The sequence below is a fragment of the Carcharodon carcharias genome, chromosome 26 (genome assembly GCF_017639515.1).
Source record: "Carcharodon carcharias isolate sCarCar2 chromosome 26, sCarCar2.pri, whole genome shotgun sequence".
Lineage (NCBI taxonomy): Eukaryota > Metazoa > Chordata > Chondrichthyes > Lamniformes > Lamnidae > Carcharodon > Carcharodon carcharias.
This window is the reverse complement of record NC_054492.1, coordinates 44,359,033-44,374,804: the sequence shown is the minus strand read 5'-3', so window position 1 is coordinate 44,374,804 and position 15,772 is coordinate 44,359,033. Positions and strand designations below refer to the sequence as shown.

Genomic DNA, 15,772 nt, shown 5'->3' with positions numbered 1-15,772 from the left:
GCCTTGGTGAGTTACTGCAGTACATCTTGTAGATGATGCACACTGCTGCCACTGTGTACCACTGGTGGAGGGAGTGAATGTTTAAGGTGGTGAATGGGTGCCAATCAAATGGGTTGATTTTTCCTGTGCAGCATCAAGTTTCTTTTGCATTGCTGGAGCTGCACTTATCCAGGGAAAATAGAAGGTATTGCATCATGTTCCTGACTTGTGGACAAGCTTTGGGGAGTCAGGGTGAGTTCCTTGCAGCAGGATTCCTAGCCTCTGAGCTGCTCTTGTAGTCATAGAATATATGTGACTCATCCAGTTCAGCTTATGGACAATGGTATCCCCAGGATATTGATGATGGGGGATTAAAGAAACATAGGAAATAGGAGCAGGAGTAGGCCATTTGGCCCCTCGAGCCTGCTGCACTATTCAATGTGATCATGGCTGATCCTCTATCTCAATGCCGTACTCCCGCTCCCTCCCCATACCCCTTGATGCCTTTAGTTTCCAGAAAACTATCTATTTTCTTCTTAAATATTTCACAACTTGGCCTCCACAGCCTTCTGTGGTAGAGAATTCCAAATGTTCACCATCCTGAGTGAAGAAATTTCTCCCCATCTCAGTCCTAAGTGGCCTATCCCATATCCTGAGACAGTGACCCCTCATTCTAGACCACCCCAGCCAGGGGAAGCATAACCCCTGCATCCAAGTCGATCCATCCCTGTCAAAATTTTATACATTTCAATGAGATCCCCTCGCATTCTTCTAAACTCCAGCGAATACAGGCCTAGTCGGCCCAATCTCTCCTCATACAACAACCCTGCCATCCCAGGAATCAGTCTGGTGAACCTTCGCTACACTCCCTCAATGGCAAGTATATGCTTTCTTGGATAAGGAGACCAAAGCTGTACACAATACTCCAGGGGTAGAGAAGATTGAGAGGAGATTTGATAGAGGTATTCAAGATCATGAGGGGTCTAGACAGAGTAGGTAGGATGAAACTGTTCCTATTGGCAGTAGTATTGACAATCAGAGGACATTGATTAAAGGTGATTGGCAGAGAAGCAATAGCAACATGAAGAAAGGCATTTCTACACACAGAGTGGGTAGGACCTGAGAGTGTGGTGGAGGCAGATTCAATTGAGGCCTTCAAGAAAAATCAAGTAAAAGAAAAAATGCACAGGACTAAAGGAAGAGGCAGGGGTGTGGGACTAAGTGATTTGCTCTTGCAGAGAACTGGCATGGAAACAATGGACAAAGAGAGAATCTATAAATCACCCCTTGACATTTAATAGCATTACCATCACTGAATTCCCCCACTATCAACTTCCTTGGGGTTACCACTGACCAGAAACTGAACTGGACTAGCCACATAAATACTGTGGCTACAAGACCAGAGGCCAGAAATCCTGCCGTGAGTAACTCATCTCTTGACTCCCCAAAGCCTGTCCACCATCCACAAGGCAAATGTGGGGGATTGGGACTAGGTGACTTGCAGAGAGCCAGCACAGACATGATGGGTCAAATGGCCTTCTCTTGTGCTGTAACCATTCTATGCGTAACCTTGCTATAATGCCCTGTCATCCAAACTGCTCAATACCTCAAAAAACCTTATTGCACCACAAATAATAATCGGGACAATAGAAGGCAGCCGCACTCAGAGGGATTAGCACACATACTGGGTATGAAGTGCATACACAACACTTGCTTCAGATTATTTATATCCGTCCAATAGGAATATCTAGCTTTATAGCTCCGGATAATTTAAGAAGTGATTAGAAGTTGTCCCGCCCCCGCCACAGTCCCCACCTATCTCACCGTGCACCCCCCCACCCCATCTCCGCCACAGTCCCCACCTATCTCACCGTGCACCCCCCCACCCCACCTCCGCCACAGTCCCCACCTATCTCACCGCCCCACCCCCAACCTCCCCCCTAACCTTGAAACCTGATCATGACAAGTAATTCCGTACATTGAGTTGTGGATAATCAGACTTGCGACACATGACCCACATACACAAAATAAATGTCAGTTCTGACCAAAGGTCATCGACCTGAAAAGGTTAACTCTGGTCTCTCTCTTCACAGAAGCTGCCAGATCCGCCGAGTATTTCCAGTATTTTCGGGTTTTGTATTAAATGTCTGTAAGGGCAGCTCGGACCAGTTTTTTTGTGTGCGTGTTTCTGAGGAATGAACGTTTTCCCCGCCTCCTAACCACTCGCCCCCTTCACTTCTTCATCGGTTTACACAACAAACCCTGGAAAAGGGCAAATACAAGTATTTTGTCTCCGTGGTTTGTTTTGCGGGCAATGGTAATTGTGTAAGACGGGAAGATGTGGGCTGGGTCTCTGTTTACGAGCTCGATGCGTCACTGCGGGGTTGACACTGACAATGACATTGACACTGAAACTGATACAAGCGCCGCCTCCGATACTGTAAAACCAGCAACAACTGCTGCAAACGCAATTTAAATTCGGCTGACACTCGCCACTCACGGTGGATTTGACTTGTAGTAAATGGAATGCAGAAACAGCACCTAAATTAAAGAAATAGTGGCCGCTCGCTTCTTGAAAACGAGGAATCTTTTCGCCTGATTGCATGATAAACTTTAGCAAATAGAGCAGTCCTTGAATTAACCGCTGTCAAACGCCAAAATGGTAAGCCGCTTCACGACAAACTTGCCACTTTTTAAGTAATTTGTGCATGATTGAGAAACATGTCGACTTTGGGGCTACCACCCGCTATTCCTTGGATAACATTGATTGCTATTGGCAGATTGGTGCAGCTGTCCCTTACATGTGCGTGTTTCAGTTTACACTCACTGCAATAGCTACATTTAGCTCCCCTCTTGAAAGCGACTATTGTTCGTAAGTCAATTGCAGTTAAGTGAATTGTTACTGTTTTGTTCGCTGTTGACTGGTGTGATGTACAATCGGTGTTCTGTCAATTGGAAGCGGTAATATTGTTCAGAAGTTTGACGTCCTTTCATTTTGTAACTCCGCTTTGTTTTCCGTTATATGGGGGGAAACTTCAATATCAACTTTGCATATTCAAAGCTAAAGTGGTTCCTCCGGGATTAAATTTAAACCACTAATAGGTTTCTCTGACCTATTAACATTTATTCAGTGACATGTCATGCCAGCCATCCATTTTCCAAGCCTAGTTCCAACATCAAAATTAATTTTCCTCATTCCTCTTTTGGTTATGTCCGAGAGTACGTTTGTCATGATACTGAGCTCCGGCATCAAAAAATGCCCCTAATGTGAAATAGAGGGTTGCAAACAGCATCACATTCATATAGCAGGGGCTTTTTCCATTTAATCCAGAGTTATGATTGAAATGTAACCGCATTAGCTTCGGCAATGCGGAACATTATCTTACCAACCGGCGACCTGATTTCGGAATGAAATAAAACAAGGCAGAAACAACACTTGGAGGCAGTAGTTAACCTTGCTGTGCATGCAAGTGCGATGGAACGTTCATTTTTTTTCAGATCCGCTGCTGTGAATAGTGTTCCTGTGATATTTGGTTAAAGCAAATGGCACAATCTGCCACGGTCAACATTACGTTCAGCGTGTCAGATTACTGTGCAACTTCAAAAAAACAATACCCAATTTAATTCATTGTTTGGTCACTTCATTGTATCTCTAGTTACTATGGTAATCCATGTTATTTCATCATTTTTTTGTCGTGTTATATGAATTAGGCATCGGGCGCATCATAAAGTTGCTTCCAACTGGACTTTTACCTGAACTTTATAGATTAAGCGAAGAGTAAAGCAGAATTTGAACATATGCGCGAGTCAGGCCAGATTACAATTGTGACAGCACCCACAGAAGGTGAGAAACATGTGTAATTAAGCAAAAAGGGGAATGCCTAGATCCGGCAGTATTTAAAATAGAAACTTAAAAATCGCGGTGGAAAATGAAGACCTTGGTGTTCCAATTTGAAACATGTAACCCGCGGGGATTTTTTTTCTCGTTCTGCTGCTGCGCTGCCAGGGGTACAATTTCTAACTGGGTATCCATTAATCATGATTTATAATAATTCATAACGAATCATGAATTATAACGTCCTACTGCTTAATGCACATGTTCATTTCCCGCTCCTGTTTATTTGTCTTTTGAATGCCAAGCGCCGGTGGTGTTGGAGTGGGGGAATGTATTAGTGCTTAGGGGGAGGGGAGGTAAATTGGGGGGGAGGTGTAGATGTTGGGGGGGGGTAGATGATGTTGGGGGTAGATGTGTGGGGGGTAGATGTGTGGGGGGTGGGTAAATGTGTGGGGTTAGATGTGAGGGGGTAGATATTGGGGGTAGATGCTTGGGGGGGTAGATGTTGGGGGGTAGATGATGTTGGGGGTAGATGATGTTGGGGGTAGATGTGTGTGGGGGGTAGATGTGTGGGGGGGGTAGATGTGAGGGGGTAGATGTTGGGGGGGTAGATGTTTGGGGGGTAGATGTTGGGGGGTAGATGATGTGGGGGGTAGATGATGTTGGGGGTAGATGTGGGGGAGTAGATGTTGGGGTGGGTGGGTAGATGATGTTGGGGGGTAGATGATGTGGGGGGGTAGATGATGTTGGGGGTAGATGTTGGGGTGGGGGGTAGATGATATTGGGGGGTAGATGTGGGGGGTAGATGATTGGGGTTAGATGTGGGAGGGTAGATGTTGGGGTGGGTGGGTAGATGATGTTGGGGGGTAGATGTGGGGGGTAGATGATGTTGGGGGGTAGATGTGGGGAGTAGATGATGTTGGGGGGGTAGATGTGGGGGGTAGATGATGTTGGGGGGGTAGATGTGGGGGGTAGATGATGTTGGGGGGTTAGATGTGGGGGGTAGATGATGTGGGGGGGTAGATGATGTTGGGGGGTAGATGATGTTGGGGGTTAGATGTTGGGGTGGGGGGGTAGATGATGTTGGGGGGTAGATGTGGGGGGTAGATGATGTTGGGGGGGTAGATGTGGGGGGTAGATGATGTTGGGGGGTTAGATGTGGGGGGTAGATGATGTGGGGGGTAGATGATGTTGGGGGGTAGATGATGTTGGGGGGTAGATGTGGGGGGTAGATGATGTTGGGGGGTTGGATGTGGGGGGTAGATGATGTGGGGGGGTAGATGATGTTGGGGGGTAGATGATGTTGGGGGGTAGATGTTGGGGTGGGGGGGTAGATGATGTTGGGGGGTCGATGTGGGGGGTAGATGATGTTGGGGGTAGATGTTGGGGGTTAGATGTTGAGGGTTAGATGTTGAGGGTGGGCAACGCTAATGCTGCTGCTGCTGCTTTGAGCAGTGAATGGGTTTGAATTTCCCGCCGGGCGGCTGAGCTGGCCGCGCGGGGGCTGTCGGGTAGCGGGGGTGAGGCCGCGCGCGCGTGCGCGCGCTGGATGGTGGGTCTCGGTTGCTGCGCCTTCTCCGGCGGCGTCGAGTCAGGCGGCGTTAGTGGCCGTGGCGGGACGGAGCAGCGGAGCCGCACTCGAAGCTTCCCTCATGCTTTTGGGACGCCGAGTGAGTAGTTAGCGAGGGTTTGGGGCGGGGTTTGATTTGAAGAGTGTGTGAGGGGAGAGTCTCTCTCTCTGTCTCCTTTGTCTGACGGGGGGGGGCGGGGGGCGGGGGGAGCCCCGGCCTGAGGCCGGAGAGAGAGCGGGGGGGGGGGGGGGGGGGGACACCGCGGCTCCCCCACCCCCGCGGCTCCCCCACCCCCGCGGCTCCCCCACCCCCGCTCGGACAACCGGCTCCCACTTCGGTGCCTCATTCCCGGTCGCGGCTAAATTTCCCACGGAACCGGCTTTTTTTTCCCCTCCTCCCTCCTCCTCCCCGCCCCCCCCAGTGTAAGGACGATGGAAAAAAAAGAGAACCGGGGCCGCCGAGTTGATGATTAACAGCCGCGCGGCCCAATCAGCGACGGAGACGGCTGCGATGGGCGGGGACTCTCGACCAATCAGTGAGCAGCGGAGGCGGGACCTTATCAGTCAACCATCAAGTTTGGTCGGTTCGCCGCTTCCATCAAGTGGGGTGGACCGGCACGGCTTCTTTCTTTCTCAATGATTGAGCTTTTTGTTTGTTTGTTGGGGGGGGGGGGGCGGTGTTGCGGATGAAAACGCGCCGGTCATTTAAAAGAAAACACACACAGACACATTATGCGGCCATCCGGCTGAGGCTGAGGTTACAGTCCGGGCTGTAGTGAGCAGTAGCCGGGTGAAGTGAAGCTGTCACAGCCTCACAGGGTGTGAAACACATTGTGTGTGGTCCCCCCCCCCCCCGCCCCCGGCCAGAGGCTCCGGGGCGCTGAGTCCCTCATTGTTCAGCAACACGCGGTCAGGCTCATTTGGACTTCAAATCCCAATCCCTCTTTCCCCTTTGGGGTTAATTGGGATTTAAGAAATCCTTTGTAACTTTTGTGGGGGGGGCTTTTTTTTGGGGGGGGGTGGGGGTGGGGGGGGGGGGAGAAATCGCAGCCGTTGAAATTTAACGCCATCGAAGTGAATACTTTCTGGAATTTTTCTTCCCTTCCTCCCCAAAGAACATATCTTGTCTCTTCCCACGTCCTTTTCTATACCCGTACTTTTAAGGCGACTTGAACTGAGTAAGATCTGATTTAACTCAGCAGTACTGACCGCATCAATCTTTCCTGACCTTTCATTATGAAAGGAGATCAGATTGGCTTTCCATAACCCCCATGTGCCTCCACCCCCCACCACCCCCCCTCTCTCTCCCACCCCGACTAAAATTGAAGCCTCCAGACGGTGAGTAATATTTCCAGGGCGACAAAACGTCAAGGACTCGGCGTGGCTCATGGAAGACGACGTGGCTCATTTTCATGTGACTCATGTGGGTTTTTTTTTTCTCCAACAAAAGTTGCGGGTTATTTTCCTGTGACGTTAATGCCGGGTTTGAATGGTCACTCCAGGCAGCGACTCGGATCTGTCATGTTCCACGGCTATGTTTCAGTAACCTGCTCTGAAACACATTAATTTAAGTCCGCCTGATTCCTTTCAAGCCCCTAAACCGTGGCCGTGATCAGAACTAGCGGTTCACAATGGTCCTCGCTAATGTTCGCGGAAACACTGGACTACTTCTAATTTTCCTTGGGTGCGATTCGCAGAATGATAATTGCGTTTAGATTCCCTGTGTCATTACTTTGGTTTCTCTCCATTGAAGTGATATCAATGCTGGATTAGTTAGTCATGTGATGAATTTCTCTGGGGATTTTTTTTCTGCCGGAGGGTAATTTTTTTTTACTGAAAATTACTTTCCAACTGTGGACAAAATCAAAAGGGGAAAACCTGTTTGGTAAACTGATTTATTCCTATGAATTTCCATATTAAATGCCAATGCTCAACTGCCAATGCTCAACAACGTGGTCAGTACGCCATATTCAGGTGTTAAACATGGAACAGGGCAGTGAGGTTTTTGAAGTTTGATAATCTGATTCAATATGATGGCTTTAGAAGTCGTGATTTTATTACACAGAGCAGTTTCATACGTAATTTACAGGTACTGTAGTGGGCGTGAGGTGTGTCTAGATGTGGTGGTTAGCAGATCGCTCGTGTTTCTTCAACTAGTGAGAATATGTGATCCACATTTGTAGTGGCGATGGATTTGAGGACTGCATGAAAAATGTACTAGGAGGCAGCAGTGTGTGAAGTTTGCGGCCTTTAGTCAGAAGTTGAATGATCTATTCGGATTTTGTTTTTATTGTGAACATTGTAAGCACAGTGGCTGTTTCTCAATGCCCAGAAGTAGAAGTTCCGACTGTGACGTTAGTACACCAAATGTTATGTGCTCTTCACGGGGTCAGGAAACGGTATGATAGGAAATTCCACTTTGTAATTATACTATGAATGGGGTTTGTTATTCCGCTTTCAATGTGACAGGAATGAGCGTTTCAACTGATAGTTTAAAATTATGGAAATATTTGAAACAACCGAGAGCTTTTCATCCCAGTAAATTTCGTTTAACTTTGTCACATGCACCAAGCTAATAAAGCTACAGCCGGAAGTGCAAAAAAACTAAGCTGCCGTGCAGCTCTTGCACATGGTTAATTACTTTGAACTGCTCCAAAGCCAAAAGTGTCACTTTTTTGAGGGAGGGGGGAGAGGAATGAAAATGTGATAACCCATTTAATCCCCAAAATTCAGTCCAAAGTGTAAGTTGTGCATTATATAAAGTTACGTTAAATTGAATATTTGCTGTGGCAGTTTATCAGTGTGTCTGAATGACCAAGTATGAGGGAAGTATGAACAGAATAAATAATACAAGCCTAGGTTAATTTAAAGCATACACAGACATCATAAGTCACTAATGATGGATCATCTGGATTTTTGTTATTCCTTGTGAGATTGTTTATCGGCTATATTAAAATCTGTATATAATTATTGAAAAAGGAGACCTGTGAGTTACAGAAGACCCCTAAGAAAATAAATTCAAAACCATTTTATTAAAGGTGCAAGGCTATTATGCTAAGTCACTGTTATCAAGTTCCAGTGGATGCTTTTATTGTTCTGGTTTTATTGTGAGGAGTATTTTCACCACAATCCAGGGTTTTTGCTTGCTTTGTTGGAAACTTCCCTGGCTCCCTCTCCAAAAATGTGCGCCAGGTTTTTAAACTCCAAACCATGATGATGATAATTGGAAAGCAAGATTTTGCAGATGCTGGAAATCTGAAATAAAAACAGAAAATGCTGGAAATACTTCATAGTTCAGACAGCATCTGTACAGGGAGAAACAGAGTTAACCTTTCAGGTCGATTAAAGATTGACCTGAAACATTAACTCTGTTTCTTGCTCCAATTGACCTGAAAGGTTAATTCTGTTTCTTACTGCACAGATGCTGCCTGATCTGTGTATTTCCAGCATTTTCTATGATCATCATAATCCAGCTTAGTGCTATCTTGAAATAATAATCCTGACCAAATGTAATTGAAGTATTACAAAAATGTAGTTTGTCTGTTATTGTTGAGACTTTAACATTAAGTGCTGCTGGCGGTGTCACTGTGCCCACTTTTTTCCCCAAATTCAGCATTTGCAGACTCTGTTTATAGCAGGAAGCTAAGATGTGTATGAAGGTCCTGATTATACTGAGTTTTAAATAGCTCTGGAACAACTTTCAGACTAATATTTTGGGTTAATTGAGGAACGTACATGGGAATGCATGGTTTGCTTTCTGAATAAATTGTGGCATTTAATCTATGTTAGCCTAATTACCTGATTTTTTTCTTCACTTTAACCCTTTCAACACAACCTTAATTGGGCAATTAAGTAGAACAGGTAGTGGAATTCTTGTGAAGTACCAGTTTCTGTTCATTGTTACTCTTTGGGTTAAATATTGAGCATTGTAAGCACTCTGGGTTTACTTAAATCTAATCTCCTGCTTTGTCGTCTTAAACTTCCGTGCTTTAATTCAGAGGACGGGCACATAAGTTCTCCCATGCTACGTTCACTGCTCAATAAGCTGCATCTTGACACAACTTTTGGTCACTCTATTCTCCCTTCTGTTGGGAAACATATGGTTACTGGCTCTACAGAGGTATGACAGAGATTGGAAGTTCCAAATGTGGGGATCTAAATCTTCCCACTCTGGAGTATTACATTAACCCTGATACACATCTCTCTGTAACTCTGATGCACACCTGCCTTTCAAATTACATTTTCAATGGAAGAGGCAATTATTTGTAAACCTATAAGATGTGTTACACAAATTTTGCATAGATCAAACCAATTAGAAAACTATGAAAAGTAATTAATAGAGGAGAATAACATTTGATAAACATGAAAGCCTATCACAGTAATGTTTACCACATTAAAGAAAGTATCTAGTAGAAAACTGTTATTTATTAATGCAATTGATTTCCATATATAAATATGCTCCAACCTACTGTATCACCCGACATAAAATTATATTACATTTTTATTTTTGGATTGAGATTTGTAGCTATCTGTTGGTCAGTGGACAAAACCACCTAAAGCGTGTCAGCACTTTTTCTTTGTTCATGAAATTTGAACATCGATGGCAAGGCTCACATTTATTGCCCATTTCTAATTGGCCTTGAAGGTGGTGGTGAGCCACCTTCTAGAACTGTTGCAGTTCATGTTGTGTAGCTACATGCACAGTGCTGCTACAGAGAGTGTTTCAGGATCTTGACCCAGCGGCAGTGGAGGAATGGCAACCGTAGTTCCAAGTCAGGATGGTCTGTGATTGGAGGGGAAATTGCAGGTGGTGGTGTTCCTATGTATCTTGCTACTCTTGGTCTTGTAGAGGGTATAGGTTGTGGGCTTGGTAAGTGCTGTTAAAAGATATTTGGTGAGTTGTTGCACTGTATCTTCTAGAAAGTATGTGCTGCTGCCGTGGCACTGGTGGTGAAAAGCGTGAATGTTTCAGGTGAACAAGGTGTGGATCAAGTGACCTGCTTTGTCCTGGATGGTCAAGCTTCTTGAGTATTATTAGAGCCACGGTGGAGAGTATTTCATAATACTCCTACCTTGTGCCTTGTAGATAATAGACAGGCTTTGGGAATTCCAAAGGTAAGTTACTCGTCTGAGAATTCACAGCTTCTGACCTGCTGTTGTAGCTACAGTATTGATATGTCTGGTTCAAGATTTGGTTACTTGACCCAATCATCAAGGAACTGTCATATGATCACTTTCATACGTATTGTAACCTTGATTCTTGTTTTGGTTACTGGTCTGTGGTAAGTCCCCAGGATGTTGACTGCACGCAACCTGAACAGTTTTAGTTATTACATGCATTCAGGGAATTGAAAACACACAAAGTTAAAGAACCTGGGCTGTATGATCCATTTTATCCATATTCATAGCTGAAAAGTTAGAACATTTTCCATTCCAGAATATTCTAAGTAGGTTGGGAAGATTCTTCAGGGTTTTGGACATTGACAAAGTGGGTGTGCATTGGGCACATTTTTCTTTCTTTTTAGGGTTGTTGAATGTGGAGCAAACTCCTGGCCCATTTGTCTGTGGCCTCCTTTATCTGTGTAATGTTTGGATAAAGAAAGTGAACCATAAATTGTCTTTTGAGTTCTCATGTCATTTTTGAAATTTTCATTGCATCAGTGTTCTATTTTATAGCATTAAGTAATTCAAGTATATTCACCAAGTTCTTTTTTTTTAAAGCATTGAAAGCAGATTAAAAGACATATAAGATACTTGTTGGTGTGCAGCAGTTAATTAAACTGATGTGATGGGCACATTCATGGGTAAGAATGGGAGAGAGCTTGTTCCAAATTGAAATTTTGCTTCAAAACTGAAATGCAAATTTTAGACATGTTTACTTGTTTGTCCCTTTCTAAGAACCATCTGTTCTGTCATGTATTAAATCCAGATGGGAAGATTTGGAAATTGAGTGCTTATCATGCTTAATATTTAACCCACAGGAGCTGAAAGATTTATTTTGTGCTCAATTAAGTTTATTCCATTAAGATCATATGCCTGATAATGGGGAAGGAAGCTTGACCTGTGTAACATTGTCGTAACTGCAAAATGACTTGCATTATTTTAGCCTTTCGTGTGCATAGTGTGCAAAAACACTTCTGGAGTTTAGACATTTTGTCTATCCAAACAGAGCTATTCAATTTGGACATCAATCCTTGTAGATTCTAATTAAAACAGATTTTCAAAAGTATTATTTTATTCTTGCGCAGCAAGAGTGCATCTGTGATATGTGTGAAATCAGTCTTGTGTGCAGATCTTCAAGACACCCTTCTTGAAACTCATAAGCAGCAATTAAATATCAAACTTTACTAAAATAGCACCACTTTCATTTTTACTTTACCACATAACAAATGTTTTTCTTCATACTTCCTGTTGTCTCCAAGCTGCCAATGGTGAATGCACAGAACTAGTGCTGTAAACATCTGAAATCATATAGAATGATAATATTAGCTTTGGATACTGGATAGGCATTCTGGAGAAATGGTACAAATTTACTAGCTAATTATTTGGTAACAATTTGTTCAGAATTTCAAATTTCCATTAAAACATTTTTTGTCCTTGAAGTTTAAAACCTTTCGTGAATCTACTGACTTGAAGTTGTCCAGAGATGCCATCAAGTATTTTACAAATATATTTTTGTACTGTATAGTTCATTAGATAAATTATCAATTGGAACAATTTTCAATGTTACTAATGTTTCAATGCAATCTTGTGTGTGATGGGAGGCATTGTTCTGTTCAATTTAATTTCTGCTGCAAGCTTCTGTATAATAAATGTCTTGACGTGAAAGTAAATTAAACATGCAAGTTAGGCATAGGGGCAGATTATGTTGAATATACTGGTGTAATAATTGCCCCAGTCTGTTACAAATTGGAATTGAATAGCTTAAACTCCAAAATTGACCATTTCATCAAGTAACTGTCATATGATCACTTTCATATGTATTGTAACCTTGATTCTTGTTTTAGTTTTTTTTTTCCTTTCGTCGTTCTCGTTTATTGAGCCCCTTACCTAATCTCAAAGTTTGTAACCCAATACTCAGACCTTTAAATAGAAGTGGCTGCCGACATTTCAAGAAGATTCCTGTCACTGTTTAGACCACTGTTTGGGTTGTAAAGCCAGAAAAGCAGTGGAAAGGCACACCTAACATGAAAATATTTAGCACATTAGCACTTGTATACTTCGCAGTCTCTCATATCCTGTATCTTTAAATTGAAAGAATCGCAAGCTTACAGGACCGTTAGCTGGTTTGTTTTTGGGTCCCTTAAAAAGTGGAAAATTGAGGGGGAAAACTCTGCTCTTTGTGTTTACAATTGTTTGATACAAAGTCTGTGGATCCATTACTTAACATTTCTTTTTTCTTTTTATTTTATAGGTTGTCCAAATATAAAATGGATGATAGCTTTGATTGTGACTGCGGTGAGCTCGAGCCACCTGATCATTAACGGGAGCCATCTTTTAGAGATAGAAAAGCTGCCACAAGTTCATTGCTTGTCCAGACTATAGTTACAAGGAAAGAAAAAGTGCTCATCAGCACTGTAGAATGACGCTGCTCAGGACCAGTCTTACACTGAATGTATCTGCACTATGAGGAGGATGTCAATAGAGGTTTATAACACATATATGTATTGTCACACACCCTGTTAAATGTTAGCCTGTTTACAACAGTAGTTTGGATGCATCTGTCTGTCGAAGTTCATTCCGTTGCAATCAAACTTTAGTTTAATTTTTAATGTCTGCAGGGATGCCCTTTTTTGAATTAGAAGCCTAACATTTACTGACCTGGGTCAGACCCGAATTTCTATTCTTCAGGCTGTTCATTCTTGAAAGGAGGGATTCAACTGGGGACAGAGCTGACCTTGTTTAGCTAGGATACATGGCGCAAACATTTCAAAGAGAAAATATCTTGAAGTTAAGAAACGGTTAAGGTTGGCTTGCTCTTTGTTGTGGAAGCTGATTTGCGATAGCTTAGTTTTGACATAGGATTGGCCATCTGATAGAAGAGGAAAACTTGAGGGTTATCAACATGGCAGAAAAGTTTGGAAGTTTAATGAACATTCATGGTTTTGATTTGGGTGCTCGTTATATGGACTTGAAGCCACTTGGGTATGGTGGCAATGGCCTGGTTTTCTCTGCTGTAGACAATGACTGTGACAAGCGAGTGGCTGTCAAGAAAATTGTCCTGAGTGACCCACAGAGTGTCAAACATGCCTTGCGAGAGATCAAAATCATCCGACGACTTGACAATGATAACATAGTGAAGGTGTTTGAGATTTTGGGTCCAAGTGGGATACCGATGTCTGATGATGTGGGTGCCATCACAGAACTGAATGCAGTATACATTGTTCAAGAGTACATGGAGACCGATCTAGCGAAGCTGTTGGAACAGGGTCCATTCTCAGAAGAGCATGCTAGGCTCTTCATGTACCAGCTGCTTCGTGGGCTAAAATACATCCATTCAGCTAATGTTCTGCACAGAGATCTCAAACCGGCTAATCTCTTCATTAACACTGAGGATCTGGTGCTGAAAATAGGGGATTTTGGTCTGGCACGAATCATGGATCCCCATTACTCTCACAAAGTAAGTTTTAATTTATTACCCATGAACAAATAAGGTAGTCGTGTTGGTAGTAGTGCTGGCTGTCATTATTCAGACCTTTTGCAATAACATTTAGCAAGAGCACAATATAGTATACGGAGGATTGAGTAGTGTGTCACTTGTGTATGAGGAACTTGTATGTGAACATTTTGTAATGAAAATTTTTTATGCAGTTTAAAGACCAATTGAGTAAATTAAGTTGTTTAGCTATGCACCAGTAACATTTAATCATAGTAATTCTTGCAACCTTTTATTAAAAATTTGCAATAAAAATATTGTTTTAAAGTAGTGAGCTCTTGAATGAAGGATTAAATATGTCACGTTCCAGAAGTATAGGAGAGTGGCATTAGTTCTATTGGAAGTACAGTGTTGTAAATTTCAGTCAGCAGCTTGTCTTCCCATATTGATGTATGTGATATATATCACAGCTATAATGTACTGCAGTACTTATGGTTTAGCATGGACTTTTTTGACAAAGAAGTGGCAGTGCTAAAAACAAAACATTTCCACTTTTAGTGCCCTGTGTCTGTAGTAAAATCAGCCATTAAATCAACTAGCTGTAGAAAGATATGCCTTATGTTGGATATCAGATGAGTGCCTTCTTTTTACAGCTGTCACTTATGCAACTTCTATATTGAATGCGGATAAAAAGGCTGGATTTTATCAAATTTTTTTTTTGCTTACATCTAAATTGCCCATAATTTCATTGCGCACGTATTATCTTTTTCATTGACCTAGGAGTACAAGACTCTTCCTTTCTGTGTCCATGATACTCCCTCCCTATCAACCCCAAAGTTTAGGCCAGTTGAGAAGATTATATTTTTACTTTTCAAACGAACCATTCTAATGGCTTGTGCATGAAACAATAATAGAAATTTGTAGCAGTAATTGAATTAAGATTTCAAACTTGCAGTCGGGTTATTCTAAATGTTAGAAATAAATAGCATCCTCTTCCATCAATTGCCTAATCTAAAATGGCTTCATGTGGAATTGAAATTTTGACTGGTGAAAAAAAATAACTTGCAGTCTACACAGCTAAATAAATTAATGCAAATAATTCTGCAACATAATTTATCCTTTAAATATTTATAAGATTTCTAAACAGATTATACTTAATTGACCACTACTTTCAGGAGGTTGCTAGAGCCAATCGGATTAATATTTAAGCAAATTTGAGGGTATTCTTTCAAAACCCAAGCTGAGCTTCTACAGTCAATGAATTACAAAATCCTGACATTCTTGCTGTACTATTCAACCACTCACCCAAAACTACAGATCGGTAACCTTTCTAGATCTTTGTTTTCCACTGCTGACTTTGTTCCAAATTGTAGCTCATGGATTACATTCTGGCATAGTTTTATAATGGCAGCATGTGATGAGGGTAGTGTGCAATAATACTGAGGTGGAGTGACCTTGCTGGTATCCCATTTTGTAGTCCCTTTGGGAATTAAGGCACTAAAATGTTGACACCTGTTACAAGGTTAGCATCTGTTCCATGTGTGCTGATTAAATGTCTGGAAGCTGCTGTTCATGCACTACGTTTTATCAGAGAGCAGCATATCGTTACAGTGAATACTGTATAAGAAATGTAAGTCATCCTAATAGCAATATGATCTTTAAACTGATAGCATAGTCTCTTTTCAGTTACAGTGGACAGAGTTCAGGGGAGTTAAAGAATGAAACAACACAGATGCAATTTGTCCTATCATACCTGTGCCTGTCCCCTGGAATTGAAACTATATTTAATAGA

The 15,772-nt window shown here is 42.6% G+C and overlaps 1 protein-coding gene across 2 annotated transcripts in view; it reads left to right on the top strand.

Annotated features, from left to right (window-relative positions):
• Nucleotides 1-2,416: 2,416 nt before the first annotated feature.
• The window catches only part of mapk6 (mitogen-activated protein kinase 6), a 29,121-nt gene continuing 15,765 nt past the window's right edge, over nucleotides 2,417-15,772 (top strand). The window contains exons 1-2 of one of the 2 annotated variants that reach the window (XM_041175033.1): nucleotides 2,417-2,641; nucleotides 12,799-14,004. In XM_041175033.1, the coding sequence (XP_041030967.1) occupies nucleotides 13,450-14,004 (555 nt within the window). In that variant the 5' untranslated portion in view covers nucleotides 2,417-2,641; nucleotides 12,799-13,449. Of the gene's footprint in view, nucleotides 2,642-5,354; nucleotides 5,485-12,798; nucleotides 14,005-15,772 lie in introns of those variants that run through there. The other variant, XM_041175034.1, reaches the window with a different exon arrangement.